At 40.8% G+C, this 21,469-nt stretch overlaps 1 protein-coding gene across 1 annotated transcript; it reads right to left on the bottom strand.

The window, feature by feature from the left end:
• Window positions 1-12,836: 12,836 nt before the first annotated feature.
• LOC145417817 (troponin C-like) lies at window positions 12,837-21,153 on the bottom strand. Its single transcript, XM_080286439.1, has 5 exons — window positions 21,117-21,153; window positions 20,022-20,165; window positions 19,712-19,831; window positions 17,840-17,971; window positions 12,837-12,862 (listed from the first exon to the last, which is right to left on the bottom strand). The coding sequence occupies exons 1-5, from the start codon at window positions 21,151-21,153 to the stop codon at window positions 12,837-12,839; spliced, it is 459 nt and encodes a 152-aa protein (XP_080142565.1).
• Between the last annotated feature and the right edge of the window lie 316 nt (window positions 21,154-21,469).

The raw sequence follows: 21,469 nt of genomic DNA, 5'->3' as shown, positions 1-21,469 counted from the left end.
AATTGATGGAGTGTGTGGTGAGATGCTGAAGCATGGGGGAGAGATAGTAGTAGAATGGATGTGGAAGATGTGCAGATTGGCCTGGGAGGAAGGTAGAGTCCCGGAGGATTGGAAGTCAGGTATAATTATTCCCTTGTACAAAGGAAAAGGGGAAAAAGAAGTGTGTGGTAATCATAGGGGCATTTGTCTTCTTAGTATAATAGGAAAAGTGTATGGTAGGATACTTATAGACAGAGTTAGAGAAAGAACAGAGAAATTAGTTGGAGAAGAACAGGGAGGCTTTAGGAAGGGAAGAGGTTGTGTAGATCAGATATTCATTCTTAGATCTTTAGTGGAAAAGTTTCTAGAGAAGGGAAAGAAGTTGTATGCGGCTTTCATGGATTTGGAGAAAGCATATGACAGGGTGGATAGACAAGGATTGTGGAAAGTGTTAAGAATATATGGAGTAGATGGGAAGTTGTTGAATGCTGTGAAGAGTATGTATGATGGTGCTAAGGCTGCAGTGCGTGTGGATGGTGAACTAAGTGAATTTTTCTCTTTGAAAGTTGGTTTGAAACAGGGATGTGTCATGTCTCCATGGTTGTTCAATCTGTACATGGATGGGGTAATAAAAGAGGTACAAGGTAGGGTAGTGGATGTTGGAGTGGCCCTGGTGAGAGAGGATAGTGTTTGGAAACTCCCTGTACTGTTGTTTGCAGATGATACTGTGTTGTTGAGTGAAGATGAAGGGGAGCTGCAAGGCTTGGTGGATGAGTTTGAGAGAGTGTGTAAGAAACGGAACCTAAAGGTGAATGTAGGGAAGAGTAAAGTGATGGTCTTTGAGAGAGGTGAAGTCAGTGAATGTATAGCGAGGTTGGATGGTGAGGAATTGGAAAATGTGAGTACGTTTAAGTATTTGGGTAGTGTGATGAGTAAGGATGGAGGTTTGGAGGGTGAAGTGCTTGAAAGGGTACAGCAGGGAAGAAAGGTTGCTGGTTCCTTGAAAGCAGTGATAAGAAAACAGGGAAGTGAGCATGGAAGTAAAAAGTTACTACATGACAGTATTGTGATACCAACTCTAACGTACGGAAGTGAAGCTTGGACGTTGTTGGAAGGACACAAGTCAAGAGTGAGAGCAGTGGAAATGAGTTATTTAAGAGGAGCTTGTGGAGTCACGTGGAGAGACAGGCTGACGAATGAGGATATAAAGGAGCGTTGTGGTGTTGATGTGGATGTGATAGGAAGCGTTGTGAGGAACACACTGAGGTGGTTTGGCCATGTGGAGAGGATGGAGGGTGAAAGACTGACGAAGAGAGTGTATGTGAGTGAGGTGGAGGGTGGAAGAGGGAGGGGGAGACCGAGGATGAGATGGAGGGATGGGGTGGAGAGGTATATGAGAGAGGGGGGTGTGAGTTGGGAGCAGGGTAGTGAAATGGCGGGGGACAGGGCGACTTGGAGGCGATTTGTTTGTGGCCACCCCAAACGGGATTGAGGCGTCTGGCAATAGATATATATATATATATATATATATATATATATATATATATATATATATATATATATATATATATAGATAGATAGATAGATAGATAGATAGATAGATAGAGAGAGAGAGAGAGAGAGAGAGAGAGAGAGAGAGAGATGGATGGATGGATAGATAGATAGATAGATAGATAGATAGATACAAATAAACTTACACACACACAGACACAGACACAGACACACACACACAAACACACATACATACTCATATATATATATATATATATATATACAGTATATATCCTTCTTTCCTTCATTCTCTTCTGTCTTTCTTTCCTTTATTCTTTCCTTGTCGTTCTGCCTACGGGTGACTTTACACTCCTTCTTCTGTCTTTCTTTTCTTCATTCTTTTCACTTCCTTCAGCCTGTGGGCGACTTTACACTGAGTGACAAGCCAATTGGTTTCCTGTGCACCAGGAAACCATTAGTACGCTGGGTGGTAACCATATAACCAAATTTTGGCGCCTTGTGGTTTAGTGGGTAATTATTACGCTCCAATCGGATTAAGCCGGTGAAGGTTTATATCCAAGGGATGGTTGGGGTTGATTGCTCATGTAATGCCACTCAGGGATGAGTGAGGCTGTTCACTCTCATCTTAAATGTTGGGACCAACTGCTTAGCCCCGGGGTCCTACGCTCCTCATGGGACAATGTAGGATTGGATGATGGATATATATATATATATATATATATATATATATATATATATATATATATATAGATATATATACCGGTATATATTCGGAAGCCATCTAACGTCTGTAAAGACATCGACCGATTTGTGCACTAGCGATGGATGTATTTTAGGTGCAAGGTTCTCGATTCATAGTGCAGATTGGTTCTTAGCACATGATACACAATCCCTGATATGCTGATGTGTATTAAGGGGGTGAAAGGGGGCGATCCAATACCTTGATGACCAGTAAAGTGGGTGTTCATGACAATCTTGGTGTATTCGTAAGGTTACAGTGTTACAAGTGGTGAAATTACTGAGACTCGATAAAGCTGATGGATACTGGTTCAGGAAAATGAGGCTGGGTTTCAGCAGTTTTCTCCGAGGCAGTAATTTGTCAGTTACGCCTGTCCGTTAATATTTGTGGGGAGGGGTTTGTAAATCAGCGTGTGAAAGCTTGATACCCATACTTCACTCACTTTGAAGTAGGAGCGGTAAAGTGTTGGTGACTGGACACATGAGACTGAAAAAAAACATTCATCCATAAGGTTCACCTATAAGAGTACGTGTGTATGTGGTGTGGACGGACTGTTTATTGGTGGAAAAGTATGTGAATGGCAGGTTGACTGATGTCAATAATTCTGAGGGTGGGGGGCAACAAAAGGGACAATAAACCACTTCTTGGCTAAGACATTTTTGTATATGTGTGTTTTTGTTAGAGAACAGGAGATAGGTGGAAAATAAGTATTCAAGGTGAATGAACTTCAAAATTTGATATATATGGTGAGGTACAGAGAAAGAATGAAGAAGCAGTGGTTTACAATGAGAAAATATGCTGGATGAGGAGGAGTGGAAGAAGAATTGAGGTAGCTGAAGAAAGCTATGTTTAAGAGTGCTTGGGAAATGTATGATATGAGAAGAGTGGGTAGAGGGTGAGAGAAAAAAGAGAGGAAAGTGAATGATAGGAGGAGGAGGTGAGAGATTGGTGAAATAAGTGTAGAAGACGATGCCCGGAATGCGTTGCTTGCGGGAAGCAATCCTGGCAGAGGTGTATGTGTTTTGTACAGAGTCTTCTTAATGAGGATTTCATGTAAAGTTTGTTATGACTTCAAGAACGGGACAGCACAAAGGATAGTTTCAGTAACATATTGGCTTATAGATATTACTTTACAACAAGAGTTTTAACACCATCGTGTCAGGATAAGCACTAACTACTCACAGAATAATCTGTCAATGTTATTATTATAGCCAGTACTAAAATAGTATGATGGATCAATTCTATCTGTATGGAAATGTAAGTTGCCCTATCGTTTTAACCAGAGCTTGACACTTCCGCAATCACTTCCGCAAATCGCAAATTCCTCAATTGCGGGAGTGTTGTTTCGTTTGCTGATCTGCGTTTGCAACAAATTTTACGCAAATTTGAGGTTTTGTCTTTGCGGAAGTACTTCCGCAAACACAAACCTGCCTGCAAACCAGCCTGACCTCGAAGAACGCTGAGCCTTTTGTTTTTACGAAGGGCAACATGGACCTGCTCAAGATGAAGTTGTCTCAGTTGTTCGAGGAGTCTGACTGAGACTGAGGAGTGAGGAATGAAGAGGTTAGAGCAGAGGAATAGAAGTGGACTGGTGTGTCAACCTGTCAAGTGTGAGCTATGAAGTGTAATGATTTAATTCACATATCACACAATAGTGATGGATTTACTCTTGTTTTGTAGTAAAAATAGTCTAATATAGTCATATTTAAAATTTATATTTTAGTTTATACGTAATTGTATATTTAGATGATTTGCGCCTGCATTTGCGTTTGCGGAATCGCAGATTAAAAGAAACTTGTGGATTTGTGGTTGCGAAGGTAATGGTTTGAGTTTGCGGATTTGCGTTTGCGGTGCGCACCTCTGGTTATTACACCAGCTCCGACGAAGCGAGAGGTGATATTATGCTTTGAGAATCTGTACTTCTATGTGTTTATCTACCTGTGTGTGTGTGTGTGTGTGTGTGTGTGTGTGTGTGTGTGTGTGTGTGTGTGTGTGTGTGTGTGTGTGTGTGTGTGTGTGTGTGTGTGTGTGTGTGTGTGTGTGTGTGTCTGTGTGTGAACAAAATAACTCAACCAAATCTTATCCAATATTAGCCAAACCTGGAAAGCTCTGACTAGCATCCAGTGAGGAAATCTATCGGATTTGAGAACAACAGGTCAAAGAGCAAGGTCACAGGGTAACATCAAACGGTGACCTAGCAAAATCAACTTAAAAAGTAATTCTTATCCAATTTAAATCAAACTTGTGGGAAGGGTTGAGGGTGAGGCATGAAAAGAATAATTAAATTTTTAGGACAATCAAAGGTCAAGGTTGCAGGGTAGAGTCAAATCGGCCCGTATGTGTGGGTGTTAAAATAAGTCAAAGTTTTGATCCTATTTTAGCTGAACTTAGTGGAAGGACTGATGGTCCGGCATAAGGTAACCTATTGTTTGGGGGAACAAGAGGTCAGAGATCAAGGTCACAGCACAAGGTCAACTTAAAGTTTTTATCCGATTTAGACCAAACTTTGTGGAACTGATGAAAAAAGGATTTGCATTTGAGAACAATCATTCAGAGGTAAAGATCACAGGGAAGCTTCAAAGGATAAGGTCAGAAGACAAGGTCTTTTTAAACAGTTTTGCTCTTGCTTGAAACAAAATTGGTGGAATGATGAAGGATAAAGCAACAACGAAGGGATTAAGTTTCGAAAACAGTCAAAGGTCAAGGCTACAAGGGAAGGTCAAAGTTCTAAACGTATGTCTGCAGAGAAAGTAGCAAAAGGAGTTTTTATCAGATTTGAATCAAGCTTGAAAGATGTGAATCAGTCAGTAGGAGGACATATTGTTTTTGAGAACAATATATCAAAGGTCAGACTGACATGGCTAGGTCAACCTCTGCAGTTTTTACTCTATGGACACTAAATTCTGTGGAAAGCTTTAGGTTAAAACAAGAATAAAGAGATTCGATTTTGAGAACCATCAATCAAAAGAAAAGATAACAAAGAAAGGTTAAAGGTCAAGGTCACAGGTCAAAGTCAACTCAAACAGTCTTGATCTGATTTGTTCTAAAGTTGGTGGACTAGATTAAGGGTTAGCCAAGAACGAAGGGAGTCAGACATGAGAACGAAGGGAATCAGACATGAGAACGAAGGGAGTCAGACATGAGAACATCCAAAGGTCAAAGTCGCTGGGCAAAGTCTAAATTCAACTCTTGTGTCTGTGTGGGAACAAAATTACTAAATCGGTGTTGGCCTGATTTGGATCATACTAGATGGATCACCCAGGAGGTTGACGTTTTCTGTTTGAGAATAAAGGATTACAGGTCAAGGTCACATGGCAAGGTCAAATTAAATTATGTTATCCTATATAGATTAATTCTCACTCAAGGGCTCTGGTTATAACAAAAATAAAGAGGAACGATTTTGAGCATAATCAAAGGTCAGGGTCACAGGAACACTCCAAAGGTCAAGGCCATTCGATTATGTCAAGTAGCCCTGATATTATTTGAACCAAAGGTGGTGTAAGGGTTAACGGTTTGGCAAGAATGAAGGAATTCGATTCTGAGAGTAATGTTTTCAAGGCTAAGGTCACCGGACAAAGTCAAATATTCGGCCTTCAAACTAGTTTTCCGGCCTCGGGTGTTGCACTCATTGAGTGCTCTTTTTTTCCTCCTCTGGTTAGTACAGTTGAGAATGAGAAATCGTATTCTTTGTTTATAGCTTTGGTTTTATGATAACTGAATCTTTAAATGAAATTTACCCTTTTTCCGTTCTTTTCATTGCTTTTATGATATAACCACCTCAACGTGACTGTATGATCTATGTAATTACTTACTTCCCTTAGTCAACTTGTTCTTTTCACACATATATCTCCATATTCCGTTGTTATATCTTATTTAAAATCGTCACATTTCGGCTGAATAACTTACTTGATCTGTCAGCTACTCGTTTATTATCCCTTTAGGAGCGTATGGGGCCTGGGTAAGTCACGTAGTCCAGACGTTTAGGGCAAGGGTAGCTGCGTGTGTGAGCAGTAAACATCAATCACTCCTCGGATTTTAATTCTTAAAGGCTACATCCGGTTGAAGCGCCTTAATCCACTTGGCCATCTTGAGTATGTTTACCTTCACAGTTATGGTTACTTGGGTTACAGGAAACCATTTGGCTTGTCATTTGGTAGTCACCTGAAGGCAGCACTGAATCAGATGGGTGGATACTAGCGTCCCTGCCTCCAAGATACAACTGACACATTAACTTGACTTCTGGAGATCCTCACATTCACCCATCGTCTGCCTCTTTACTAAGATATAATGTTCTTACCCTTTATTCGGAGGGCACTTTTTTTTTTTTTTTTTTTTTTTGCGCTCATGCCTTCGTGCACATCATAATAATAAAGTTTCACCGTTCTTTTTTCACGTCCCTTTTTCTTATTTAGTTGTTCGTCAAGTAATTCATCCTCCATTTAAGATCAGCTTTTACTACATCACTGTTATCTCTCATTCTCTGTTATTTATCTCCTATTTTGCAAACCTCTGTGTGAAATTGCATTATGGGAAGGAGGGGTAAACTTACGAAGAGAGATCAACAAAATGGAATAATGCTGACAAGTAAGGAAACTGTAGATTGGAAAGGCATCATAGACAATGCCGCGTGTGTGTGTGTGTGTGTGTGTGTGTGTGTGTGTTGTAAAGGAGGAAGAAATGATAAACTGGACCCAGAAGTTGTGTAGATTAGCAGGATCACAAAGAGAGTCTACCTGAGGACTAGAAGGGGAAGGAAATACTGTAATAGTCTTGAGCAATGGAAATCATGAGGGGAGAGTATGTGGGAGTCACAGCGAAGGTTTATGCCATGATGCTAAACAGAGGAAAATATATATATATTATATATATATATATATATATATATATATATATATATATATATATATATATATATATATATATATATATATATATATTTTGACTCGCAGCCCACCTCCCGTTGAGGTAACACCTCCACCACTGTTCCCGGCGGGACCAGCTCTCCACAGCAGCCGTACCAGCCGAAGGGGTTGGGCCTGTCCTTCCATCTGAAGGAGTGCCCTGGTCGGTCCACCAGGAGGTCGAGGCTCCTCCGCTCTTACTACCCGGCCGACGACCCTCCCTCCGTCACCACCAGGACCGGGGTTGTGCCCTCGTGACGACCGAGACCGGGCCTCCCCTCCTTGCTTCCACCTGCTGCTGCTGGGGAGCTGGGCAAACTTCTATCACCCTTTCCACCAGGGGCTAGGGGGGTGAGGGCAGTGTCGGGGCGGTTTTCCATCAGCACTTCGTCAGCGCCCCTTCCATCGGCGCCACGTATTCCACCGTGCTTCAGCCGTCCCGCCCTGCCCTCCTCGACCATCGTCTTGTGTGCCTGTTTGCCCAGGCTACCTCGCCTTCCCCTACCCTTGTTCGCCTCCTCGTCAGCCATTTACCGGCCCCGCTACGCTGTCCTTGGAGAGCCACCATCTGCTGCTTCCCTGACGGGCTCTCTTGTTTGCCCGTGGCCCACCAAGTGTGGGGCAAATATCACACAACATAACAATATGTATTTCTTGAATGACTTAATGAGTTAATACTACCTGCTATAGAATTATTCATACCAGTTCACTATAAGATCGAACTCTCCAAAACGGGTTGATAGCAACTGTGCCAGACCAAAGGCCCGAAAGTCATCAGCATATAACTTTTACTTAAAAACAAAAACATCTGAATCACTCTGTCAATTCAAAATTGCTAGAAATCATGCAAAAGCAGTAAGAAATCTAGGTGTATCAAACTTTCTTCAAAATCAAGCATCCAAACTACTGAACAGTCCTAATGACAATAAAATATTCTGGTCAACTCTCAGTTCTTTCAATAATAACTTTAACAAGTTATCACCCAGTCCCCCACTAAAATCTTCAGACGGTATCATTACAAATGACCCAAGTGGTAAAGCAAATATCCTTCCCAGTACATTTACAAGAAATTCTACCTTAGAGGATGTCAGTCAAACGTCTCTGTACCTGAAATTGACTCTCCCGACATTGTTCCATTTAAAATACATACTAGATACGTAAAATCCATCCTAGACAATTTACAACCAACAACACTCCAGGCCCAGATGGAATCCCTCCATTTGTTTTGAAAAAATGTTCCCCAGAACTTGACTCTGTTCTAGCTAAGTTATTCAGACTATGCCTGCGTATTTCTCCATTCCCTAATTCATGGAAAGAAGCCATAATCCACCCAATTCCAAAGAAAGGAAGTTCCTCCCTTCTGATTACAGACCAGTAGCTATCATGTCTTCTCTGAGTAAAGTATTTGAAATTGTAATTAATATGTACATAATGAAGAGAGAACCTGTATTTTTTTCACAGGAAAAATCATCATAGAAATTACCAATATGCCAGGAATCGAACCCGGGACTCTCAGGTGAGAGCCAGGCAGCATACCACTACACCACGACCAGGTAAAAGTTAACTCACGTTGTCACAATCTTCATTCTGACTTGCCGTAAGTGTTTGGGATAGATTAAAAGCATCTACTTGCCCGAGTGCCAGGGGGTTAACTCATCCTCTTGATGCCCACAGTGGGGGCGGAGGGACGTTGGTTACAAGATTGTGACAACGTGAGTTAACTTTTATCTGGTCGTGGTGTAGTGGTATGCTGCCTGGCTCTCACCTGAGAGTCCCGGGTTCGATTCCTGGCATATTGGTAATTTCTAATATGTACATAGTTAAGCATCTTGAATCCAACAATTTAGTTAGTGATAGACAATATGGTTTTCGCCACGAAAGATCCACCATTCATATACTCAGTCTCCTGACTTATACCATCCATCAGTTAACTGACCAACATGGATAAACTCATGCAGTAGCCCTTGATATTTCTAAAGCTTTTGACAGAGTTGGCACCGTTCCCTGCTGTCCAAACTCCCTTGTTATGGACTAAAGCTTTTTGTTCCTCTGCTTTCTTCATATCTCAGCGACAGAAAAATAAGAGTAAAAGTAGATGATGTTATATTCCAATTTCCTCTCAGTTTACGCCGGCATGCCATAAGAATCAGTTCTGGTGCCAACCCTATTCCTGGTTCATATTAATAGTCTCTGATCAGTGACCCCCAATCCCATCCATTCATATGCAGATGACTCAGCATTTCACAGTCCATTCACACTCAAACACATTCACAAAGTTTAATATATCTAACTCTCAGCTTAATGCAGCTATCTCCATAAATCAAGACTTACCTAAGATCACTGGATGGAGACAAAAGAACCTTGTCTCATTTAATACTAGTAAAACCAAATATATACTGTACACTTTACTAATAGACAGATATTGCCAGATTCGTATATTACCTTCAATGCTACTAATATTCCCATCTCCAAATGTATTGAAATTCTCGGCTTTTCACTAAACAATGTCCTCAGCTGGACCTCTTATGTCAGATCACTTGCTAAAACCGCCTCAAAGAAACTTGGATTATTGTACAGAATCCGTAACTTCTTCACTGACGAGCAGATATAAGAGTCATGCGCGCTGTCAGCTAGAATATTGCTCACCCTTGTGGAATGGATGTGAAGAGGTTGCACTAAAACAACTAGACAAAGTTCAGAACAAAGCTGTTGGAATTATTAAAAACGCTGCTGTTACAAATAAACTACCTCCCCACTCCCCTACAAGTAAGAAGGAATGTTGCCTCCCTTGCATTATTTTACAGATACTTTTATGGCAAATGCTCTGATGAAGTTGCGTCCATTGTGCCACCTCTCCATGCCTTCCCTCGTGTTACACGGGCATCTGGTAGCGCTCGTGACTGGAATGTCACACAGCCATATTGCAGAACTACTCCTTATCAGAATTCTTTTATTTCCCGAACTGCATCTCTCTGGAATTCGCTTCCCTGGAGTTGTTTCCCCCAAAACTTCAACCTAGAGCTGTTCAAGTCCAACCGTTACAGATTTTTTACGAATGGAGAACGCCAGTAATCTGTTGTATGGACTATTTTTTATTCATTTGCTTTTCCTTCCTCTGTTCTGCTATTAAAAAAAAAAAAAAATACTGAAAGTTTTCGGAAGTGGGTGTGGGTTATCTGCAGCACTTGCAAATCCAGACAAGGTGTATGATATTTTGGACAGGAGATGTTTGTTCAGGGTTGTTAAAATATGTGAAGTAGAACAGATTACTGAGGATCACACATAGTTTGTATAAATGAAAAAAAACAATTAAGCGACTGAATGATGCGTTGAATGAGAACTGCTCAACTGTAGAACTAAAGCAGCGATGTTTCGTGTTGTGTAGATATTCAGTGTGCATATGGAAGATAACCTAAGGTGAAACCAAACAGTCTGGTTAGGCAGTGTTCCAAAGCATGAGTAGGAATTTTCTTTTGCACTACTGTTTGAGTATGATTCAGTGCTGGTGGAAGATTAGGGATGGGAATCTTAAAGGCTGGTTGAAGAACCTGTAATTATGTGTGAAAAGCAAAACTCAGATTTGAAATTTTATTGGACCAAAATGACTGTGTCTTGCTTAATAATGCTGTGAATTTTTCACAGGGAAGAATTTTGCCAACATTTATGAGAATGTTTGTTTAATAAGGATACACAACAGTTTCATCCGACTTGGACCCTATTCAGGTATTGCTAGATAAGAAACACAGGCGTGTATAATTACAAGCGAGGTCAAGGATGAGAAAGGGAGGGGAGTGAGTGAGGGAGAGTGGGGAGGAGAAAGGGACAAAGGGATGGAGCGGGATTAGTTGTTGGGAAGCAGGGGAGAAACGCTATCTCTCTCTCTCTCTCTCTCTCTCTCTCTTTATCCCACTTTAAAGATATTTAGGTAGCGTTTTGAAGAAAAATGGCATCATGTAGAGAAAGAGCAATAAAACTGCAGCATGGGAAGTAGTTGCAATGATCTGAAAACAGTTAAAAGAAATATGAATTTGAATGTGGATTTAAAATGTTACAAAACTATTCTAATATTAACACCACAGTTTGTAGCCCAAAGTTAGGCTTGGGCCATGAGTTTCTGATGCAGTTGAAGTGTGAACGATGAAGAAAAATTATCTCAGAAGTGCATAAAGCGCTATGAGAAAAACTATCACCTGAATGTTATAGAAAACTGCTGTATATAAACTTTGCCAAGCTGAAAACAAAGTGACTGATGAGACATATCCATATTTGAGCTACAAAGGCGGGGGAGATTGAGTGAAATGACTGGGAGAATAAGAGGCAAGCCAAAAGCTATATGGAGGGACAAAGTTAATAAGTATACAAAAACAACGATAACTGAATTTACTGGCCTTCCAGAAGTCACGACGAACTAAATCAACATTTATTTCATATACCTGTTCGTCATTAATTTGGAGGCATTGGTGGGAAGAAGTAAGGGAGGGCAAGGAGCATTTATGTGCCCCAACCCCAGCTGAAGAACCACACACACACACACACACACACACACACACACACACACACACACACACACACACACACACACACACACACACACAGAAGTCTACTATTAAAGTAAGAGAGTATATCTTGCAATGGTGATGTCAGGTCACGACCTGCCTAAAGGACGCTGGGCTGACCGGCATACAGTACATAAATACGGCCTAAAGATGGCATTAAAAACGTCCTCCAAAAGAACCTTTATTGGCTTTCGCCTGGCCCTGTCAGGCAACATCGTCTAGCATCCACTTAAACACAGGGAATATTGTCAGAGCCGTCCTGGGGACTCTAGTCTGGGCCACTTCTCTCCTGAGGACAATGCATTCCTAGGCCGGCCCCTGGCTGCGTCGAACAACTAACACCATACTTTTGGGCATCTCAAAGCATTAGGGTTAGGACAGCATTCAGCGACGGTAGAAGGTGGCTAGTCAGCATCAGCTTGAGCACAAATTTCCTGCGCATTGCCTTCCAATTATATTCTTAGCCAATGAGAGGCCATTAAATTCTACACATTATCCTTCCCGAACAATGGGTTATGCAGATACCCATGACTTCATGTGTCATGTATGCTGACGCTTTCCAGCCTGTGATCATCCAGTGGAAGGAGTCCCGCCACTTCCCTGAGCTCCCCCACTAGGATGTCTCAGAAAGTTCACACACACACACACACACACACACACACACAGCAGCTTTTATAGTACCTGCGTAGATGAGGAGGTCATGCCTGAGTGTAGACAGCAATGTCTCAAAGTCCATTTGTTGAGATCACCCCTCACAGGATACAGCATATACATATAAAACATATGTTTTTTTCTCACTGATAGAGACCGACAGCCGGACGAACCAAATCCTACCCCTGTTTTCAGTTAATGAGGTTTGGTCACATCACTCTGGTGAAAATTTTCACAAAGCGTTGTACATGCTAATGACGATGAAAATATCTGAAGGCAATAGAAAAAGCTGTAGTGAGTTCCCATATCACCTTTATTGCTTGACAGCTACAGTCCAGACTTGCCGTGCGGCCAGTGTGGTAGTGAAGTGTGGTTAAGGATGAGGCAGGAGGTGGATGTGTTAATGAGGTGGTGCTAACACACCTAGACCTTAAACTGAAATGAACTTGGAAGATGCCACAATGATGAAGAAGTGATGTGATGCTTCAATGATTAACTTCAACCGCTCATCATCTCCATAAACTCTGAAAAATATACAAATAGAACAATTAGTACAACAGATCAATAAATTTGGGTTTGAAATTCCCAAGTATGACGCATTCCATCAACTGATGTGATAACGTTTACCTGAGGAAATATCTTTTAATATAAATGACTTACTCTTGGTATAATCAACTGTGTTTTCATTATGTTTATGTGCGAAGTACCATAGTTCACCTTAAATTGACTTAAAAACTAATGACCAAAGTTTGAAGTACAAGTATCAGTAGCAACTCGAAATCAGATAAGATACAATTTATATAAATTTGTGAGGGCTGACTTCTTATGTCTTTGCCTCACGAAGTCAGGCTGCGTAGCCGGGGATGATTGTCGCCTCTAGACGGTGATTCTGTTCTGACATTAATGTAAAAACTTCTCTGTATATACGTTAAAGTTTGGACCAGGTTCATTGCCACAGTATTTCCTGCCTTACTTTGCAGTGTGGTAACAAAAGCAACAGTGCCGGTTTTAGACTTTAGGGAGCCATGTGCATTTCAGATGTATGTGTGTGTGTGTGTGTGTGTGTGTGTGTGTGTGTGTGTGTTATTACCTACCTAGTTTTTTTTTACCTAATTGTGTCTTTAAAAGAAATAAGTCAAATCCGTACTGTCCCGTGTATTTATTATAAATATCTTTAAATTTATGAATTGTTTCGGCACACTTTATTTCATTCAGTAGTGCAATCGGCATTCCACTGATCAATTGCCCTATTTGGGAAACTGAATTTCCTTACGTCTTTATCACTTCTCTTTTTATGCAGCTTTTTGCAGTGTCCCCTTGCTGATGCTTCCCCAAAGGTTATATACTCATGTTTGTCTATTTTCTCTTCCCCTGAGACGCATTTATATAGCATAATCATGCCTTCTTTTTTTCCTTCGCTCCTGTAGTGTTGGTAGATTCAGTTTTTCTAGTCGTTCTTCGCAGCTTATATCCCTAAAGCTTGGTACCGGTACCCATCTTGTAGTGGCCCTTTGAACTCTTTCAGTCTTATCTATGTGTTTCATGAGATGAGGATTCCAGACTACTGATGCATACTCCAGGGTTGGTCTGATGAATGATGTTTTCTTTCTCAGCATGTCCTCATTTATGTATGTGAATACTATTTTCATATTATCAAGCAGTGCATGCATGTTCCTTACCTTCTCGCTGATGTAGTCAGCCGGAGATAGTCTGTTACTGATAATCACTCCTAGATCTTTTTCTTTTCTAATGTGTGTAGGGTTTAACTTCCTAACTTATTATCCCAAACTGGTCTTTTTTCCACTTTTCATCCATCCATCCATCATCCAATCGTACGCTACCCCTGAGGAGCTTAGGAGCCCGGGGCTAGGCAAGTTGGTCCTGACATTTAAGATGAGTGTGACCAGCCTCATTCATCCCTGAGTGGCATTACGTGAGCAGTAACCCCAACCATCCCTTGGATATAAACCTTCACCGGCTCAATCCGACTGGAGCGCCATAATTACCCGTTAAACCACCAGGCGCCATAATTTGGTTACATGGTTACAACCCACCGTAATAAATGGCTGCCTGGTGTACAGGAAACTCTTCGGCTTGTCACTCAGTGCTGAGTCACCCACAGACAAAAGGAAGAGGAATGAATGAAGGACAGAAAGACAAAAGAGAGAGTGTAAAGCCACCTATACGCGGAAAGACGGAGAGAATGAAGTAAAGAAAGACAGAAGAGGAAGGAAGGAATGGAGGGAGGAGAGGAAAGGGCAGACACCCGAGAACAGCATTACATCGAGTGAGTGGATGGTGAGCGCCCCCACCTACCACAAGCGCCCCCCACCCAAACTGGTCTTTTTCCACCTTTACCAAACTTAATTACATAACACTTATCCACATTGAATTCCATTTGCCATTTATCACTCCATCAATGAAGCTTATATATTTCTTCTTGTAGCTCTCTACAAGAGTCTGTGTTAGTAGTTCTCCTTTGTATTTCTGCATCAACAAGCAAACACATTTAGAGAGCTTCCATTTCCAGTGTTACTATCTGTGTCATTTATATACAGTAAAAACATAATTGGTGCCAACATTGAGCCCTGTGGAATTCAGCAAGTCACAACCCTCCATGATGAGTAATTTCCCCCTGGTACTGTTCTCATTTCCCTTTTCTTGAGAAAATCTTGCATCCAACAGTACAGGTTGCCTTGGATTCCTCCTTGATGGTATAGTTTCCGTACAAGTCTTTGGTGCGGTACTCTGTCAAATGCTTTCTTGAAATGTAGATAGATACTATCCACCCATTCTTCTCTTTTCTCTGTTTCTGCAACTTTATTATTGTAGCTTAATAGGTCAGTAACACATGATTTTTCCTTTTCTAAAACCAAACTGCCTTTCTGTTATCATATTGTGTTCTTCTAGATGGTTTACCCAAACCTTTCTTACCAGCTTTTCTAGTATCTTACTGACAACACTGGTTAGTGATACTGGTCGGTAGTTGAGTGGATTCTGTCTATTCCCTTTCTTGAATAGAGGAACAATGTTTGCTTTCTTCCAAATATCAGGTCGGTTTGCTTGACCTAAGGATTCCTTGAACATTAAATATATTGGTCTACTTAACTCTTTTGCACATTCATGTAGCACCCAACATGAAATTTCGTCAAGACCATTTGCTTTTCGTTTTTCTGATTTACTTAACTCTTCCTGTACTTCTTTTTCTGATATTCGTATATCTGGTAATATGTGTGGGCATGCATGTTTCATATCATCTCTCTCAATTTTTTTTTCTACTGTAAAAACTTACTGGCAATTTTTATTTAGTGCTTCACAAATATCTTTCTCTTGTGTATAGATGATCCTCTCGTTCGTAATGGATTGTATTTTATCTTGAACTTTGGTTTTGCTTCGGATGTAGCTCTAAAATAGCTTCGGTTGATCAGTACATTTATTTATAATGTCATCCTCAAACTGTCTTTGGGTTTCTCTCTTTATCCTTGTAAAATCGTTTCTTGCCTGTTTGTTTTTTTATATGCCCTCTCACTATTGTGTCTTCTGTATCTGTTCCACAACAAGTCTCTTCTTTATTTTGATTTTTTCCATCCTGTATTAAACCATTTTTTTTTTCATTTCTGCTTCTTTGTGCAGTGGGATACAATTTTCGACTCCTATTTCATAAAGATCACAGAATGTTCAATATGCCTACTGTATATATCTACAGTATATATATATTATATATATATATATATATATATATATATATATATATATATATATATATATATATATATATATATATAGATATAGATATATAGATAGATAGATAGATAGATAGATATAGATATAGATAGATAGAGAGAGAGAGAGATGTGTGTGTGTGTGTGTGTGTGTGTGTGTGTGTGTGTGTGTGTGTGTGTACGGAGAGGGAGTAGACAGATATATTTTCATGCTTATTATAACAACTGTAGTACGGCGGGCTAAGCCAGCTATACAAGAACAAAAATATAAGATAGATGTGGGACCAGTAAAGCCGTTCTATCGGTCGTTGCTAAAGTGAAACACTTTGCATCCCTAAAACCTTAGGGTGTGACTGACCGAATATGCTGCTCTTAAAGGGCTCAGCATCTAAACGCGAGCTTCATAGGCTGAAAACTTCCAAATGTCCATTATCATCCGTTAACATAAAAGGGAATCCTGACGTCTGTGAATGAATATGTGAGTGATCCTCAAAACCACACACACACACACACACACACACACACACACACACACACACAGGAGGTACAGTCAATAGACAGTGTGACTGGTAGTTATTAATATATAGTGATTGTAAATAAGTTAGGATTTTCTATTCATTTCTTCTGTATCTGGTTTTGGTTATCCCGAGTTATCTCGAAAATATTGGGGATATAAATATGCTGGGGACGTGTGCAAGTACTCTTCCTCCAAAAATCTTAAACATAATAATCAATGGTTAAAAAAAAAAAAAACGCTGTTGTTGCGTCCGGTTTTTCCTGAGTCATATTGTTTGGAACGAATGTGTACTGCACATGTTAAGTTCCTTCTTCATAATGCAGTGATAAAAGCAACAGGCATACACATGACAGTTACTGGAGAATATTATCAAACATATCGTCCACTGTTTGTTCATATAATACATAACAAAATGGGATATCTTTTGAAGCAATTGCATATTCTCTGAAACATATAAATCTGGCAATGAGAAACGCAACATTATCTTTAATAACAATTACTAACTAATCAGCTCACGAAGGCCAGCCATTTTGAAAGTAGAGTGAAACTTTGTTCCTCTGTGTTTAAGTCAAGCTGCTACATCATTCCTTTACTTGTTTAATTTATGCATGTGTTCGCCTTACACATAACTTCGTCATGGATGAGAACTCTGCAAGACGTGTATTCCGGGTATATGGACCCTGTGGATCTTATCCGTGAAGCTGAGGGACACCAGTTTACCAAAGAATATGACTCTCCTCTCCCATTTTCCACAAACAGATAATAAATGAAGAAGGAATTTGAAGTACAGAGTAAAAATTGCATGTAGAAACTTATTTTGTTGGCGTGGCAGCCTTTATGGGTCAGAGAGACCGTAAACGACGTCTCCCCCCCCCAAAAAAAAAAAAAGACTCAGAGTGTAGGTATGTGATATTACGTGTAACGGCATACTGGTACACATAATTCAGTACCCGCCATCGACAGCAATGGAACCAATATACAGATGAGTGTCAAAAAGGTTCATTAGCTGCTCTGGCAGAGAAGACAATCATTAAGCACTCCACTTTTCTCCTCCACTGTATGTTCTATACAGCATTGTGAAATAATTCTGTCTTAGATGCACATCTCTCTCTCTCTCTCTCTCTCTCTCTCTCTCTCTCTCTCTCTCTCTTCCTCTCTCTGTTCCCATGTTACAGTACTCGCCCCGTTTCCTCCTCATCCTGTTGCCTCGCCTGCCTTGCCTCCCTCTGGGCAATTGTTACTTTCCGTTAAAATCAACTGACCGTCAAAGTCGAGGGTGCCGGATCCGTCTTCGTCCACTTCTTCTATGATACCGTCCAGGTCCGGCTCCGTCAGTCTGTTGTCCAGCTCCCGCAGGATCTCCTTCAGGGTGTCCGTCGTGATGTACCCGTTGCCTAGTGAAGGAAGGGATGGAGGTGTCAAAGTTTTGTTGCGTCCACACGGCCAGTACTGGATGACAACATAGAGCCCAGTTCCTGTTGAACAAGCTTTAAGGCGAAATGAAGCCGTATTCTCGATGATAAAAGAACCTCCCCAGCACTCCTTGCCAGTTTGTTTCTCCTTACAGTTGGAAAATAGGTTGTTTGTTATTTATGCAAATAATGTCGGTATTAAGAGATGGATAACACACCATACAGTAATTATGTGTTGTTATCGCCCGCCGTTACATATGTTTTTGCCCGCCTCTTTGTGTCTGTCAGTGTGTGTGTGTGTGTGTGTGTGTGTGTGTGTGTGTGTGTGTGTGTGTGTGTGTGTGTGTGTGTGTGTGTGTGTGTGTGTGTGTGTGTGTGTGTTCCCATTATATCTCATGGAAGGCTAGAGCCATAAACATGAAAACTTCAAGGTATCAAGATATGGCCAAAATCTTAGCCGAGTTCGAAAATGGGCACTCGGGGTCAAGGTCAAGATCACCAAAAGGGCTGCCGAAGGTCTACTTTTTATCGGCCGCCTTTAGCACCATTATATCCCATGAATGGCTTGAGCTATCAATATAAAACCTTCAGGGTCAAGATATGACCAAAATCTTGGACTAGGTCAACAGCATAGCAGTCGGCTTCCGAATGCTTTTCGTTCATTGTTCTTGTTGTGGCCGCTAACCCATCTAGACACATATTGGCAAAATTATGGAAGAGGTGTTAAAAGGCAAAATGAGAATATGACCCACGGTACACAATAGAATATGTACAAAAAGGAATTGTAAGCGCTCTAACGTTAGCAGTTTATGTTGTCAAACGCTGCTTCCTGTGAGTAGACAGCTTTTCCCAAACCATATGAATAATAGCCTATAATAGCCCCTTCTATATAACCCCTCCTCCCACGAAACACTTTTTTTTTTTTCATTTATACCTTACTTGGTTAAAGATTTACCTTTTTCTTTTTATTTCAACCACCTCACACTGGCAACCTTCTCTGTCATTTTCTCATTCCTTCCACTCCTGCCGAAGAAGAGCAATAATTTCTCTCTAAGTTCAAGTGCCATCAGTCGCCATACAGCATTTCTCAAAACTTCTTTCATCCATCAGTCATTACTCCGAATTCCTTCACAGGCATTTTTCAGGTAACTTGTCAACGTTCGTTTTCGATTTGCGGTCTCAAGCATGGCGCATGTTTCACGTCTGTGCACTGATATAAGGCAAGTATGCAGTCGTGGAACTTGCGTTGCTTAAATTGTAGCATTTGTTTCCTGTCAGTACTCTAAGTGCTCCTGCCACTTTCCTTCCTTTAGTTCATCGACCACACTGTCCTCTTTGTTTTCAACTGGCCTAAATGCGTGATAATCATTCATTCCCAGATTCTGTGCCATTTAGCTTCGTGTAACAACTCGTTTCTTTGTCTTGATAAAACTCAATAGCTTCGTTTTTACCTTTAGTCACTTTCAAGTTTCGTCTACATGCACATTGCCCAATTCCTTTATCTGACCGTGCAGATTCTCATCTCGTAGCAGCAATGCATCATCCACAAACAAAAGTGAAGACAAGTCACATTCATTTTCGCCTTGCTTTAGAGCCACTCCTCCCCAGAGTGTCGTCCCTTTCAAATCTTTCAGTGTGATATGCACGTGCAAATTTAAACAGCTCTGGTTACATGACAGTCCTTACAGTTACTGAGACCAAGAATAAACGCGACATGCTCACCTTCTCTATCGTAGATCCTGAAAGCCTCCCTTAGCTCCTCCTTCAGCGCCTCCTCGTCTTCCTCAATGAGGAACTTAGCGGCCAACTCGACAAACTCTTCGAACTCCAGCTCACCGGAGCCTGGCGGTGAAAGAAGCAAAAATTAAAAGTTCTCGCTTACTGGGAGGGATGCATTATTTTACGTACAGTAGTGCATGCAAGTACAGTATAACAGCGTTTGCAGAATGGGCATATTACGTCACTGACACTGTCACAATGTCCCCATGATTGCAAAAAGAATTTATAAACGAACTGTCCATGCAAGACCTACCATCCTCGTCAGTCTCTGCGATAACCTCCTGAAGGTTTTTCTCAGAGATCTTGACGCCCATCATCCTGAGGATAACACCCACAGTCTCGGGGGTGATGTAGCCCTTCCCGTCAGTGTCGAAGGAGTCGAAGGCCTTCTTGAGAGCTGCAGTATTTGTAGCATTTGTGTGAAATATCCAAATCTTTAAAGCTTGTTATACCTTTAGTAATTAAGATGCATACATTGACAGGAGAGAAGCACCGTAAGTCATGGCAGTAAATAAATATAACTTTAATGACAGACTTTCATTCATAGAATTCTCTTTAAATATTACTTTTGAGATAAGGATCAGGAATATCAAACTTTTACACTGCTATGCAGAGAGGGACGAAAATGCGAGGAATACATTTTAACAATATATTTTTTCACTGACTTATGAAATGGTTGGATGGCTGGGACGGGGTATACAATGGGTCGCATATTAGTAGCTTCAGAACTCCATGCTGTTAAATAACATCACGTCTCGCGAAAGTGGGTATCAGTTGTAAGTTATTTGTAATGTCCTGAAGGAAATAATACGTTTATAATGAACGGTTAATATCAAGGCCTTGGAAAACTAGTTTAGAGTGGTGGAACTTGAGTGACTTACCAAATATCAGAAAAGGGATTGGGAGGGTTCTAGGAAAATATGTTCATAACTAGGGTCCAGGAATATAAATTACTTCCATAAAGCAATGAGATGCTTATGATGTTGTTGTTGTTCCAGCCAGTGCAATAATCTGGGAATATTGTGTCCGTCAGCATGAAGAATCTCTTGAAGAAATATGTAAGGGAAATGTTGGTGCTAGTAAGGGTGATAACCGAACTGCTGTTACAACTTATATGAATATACCAGTGTCCCGGGAAGTGTACTGGTGTTCCATATGGTGCACAATGTACATGTATGTACCACAAGTGTGTAGCCTATTATGTGTGGAAGAGTAAATGTGTTGTGATGTTTATGATATCTTGTATGAGTGTGTTGTCATGTGGTATGATGTGAATGATACAGTATGTGCTGGAATATGTGCTCTGGTGTGCCGTTTGGCACAACATGCACTTCACCACCTCACATACCTCCCAGCTGCTCGTCATCCAGCGAGTCCTGTAACATTAGTTGAAGAGTCAGACAAAACTCTTATGATCGTGTCACTGACTGACTGAATGACAGACAGATCGAATGTTATATCAGAAGCCTTCAACATTACAGCACTGAGACGCTGACACAAAATAACGCTGAGTGCTATAAGCGTTAGAAATGATTACAATTTTAATTAAGCCTCGTTAATCAACATGAACGTTGTTAGCAGCTCAGAACATGAAACAGTCATTAATATGAAAGCTGTGCTCATGGAATCTTGATGCAGATGCTACCAGATGAATAATGACGATGTACTTATGAGTTTCTGAGTGTTAAACAACAGCACATG

The sequence above is a fragment of the Coenobita brevimanus genome, chromosome 111, assembly GCF_032717465.1.
Source record: "Coenobita brevimanus isolate Jiangsu-jjx chromosome 111, ASM3271746v2, whole genome shotgun sequence".
NCBI lineage: Eukaryota > Metazoa > Arthropoda > Malacostraca > Decapoda > Coenobitidae > Coenobita > Coenobita brevimanus.
Note: the sequence above shows the minus strand (reverse complement) of the source record. Positions and strands in the feature narration are given on the sequence as shown.

Excerpts from the sequence above, each read along its gene's own strand:
- LOC145417817 (XM_080286439.1), bottom strand. The coding sequence starts at position 21,153 with ATGTTACAGGACTCGCTGGATGACGAGCAGCTGGGAG. Across the intron at positions 19,832-20,021 it reads CGCAGAGACTGACGAGGATG|GCTCCGGTGAGCTGGAGTTC; the intron begins GTAGGTCTTGCA and ends TTTCACCGCCAG. Across the intron at positions 12,863-17,839 it reads CGGCACCCTCGACTTTGACG|AGTTTATGGAGATGATGAGC; the intron begins GTCAGTTGATTT and ends TATATTTTTCAG.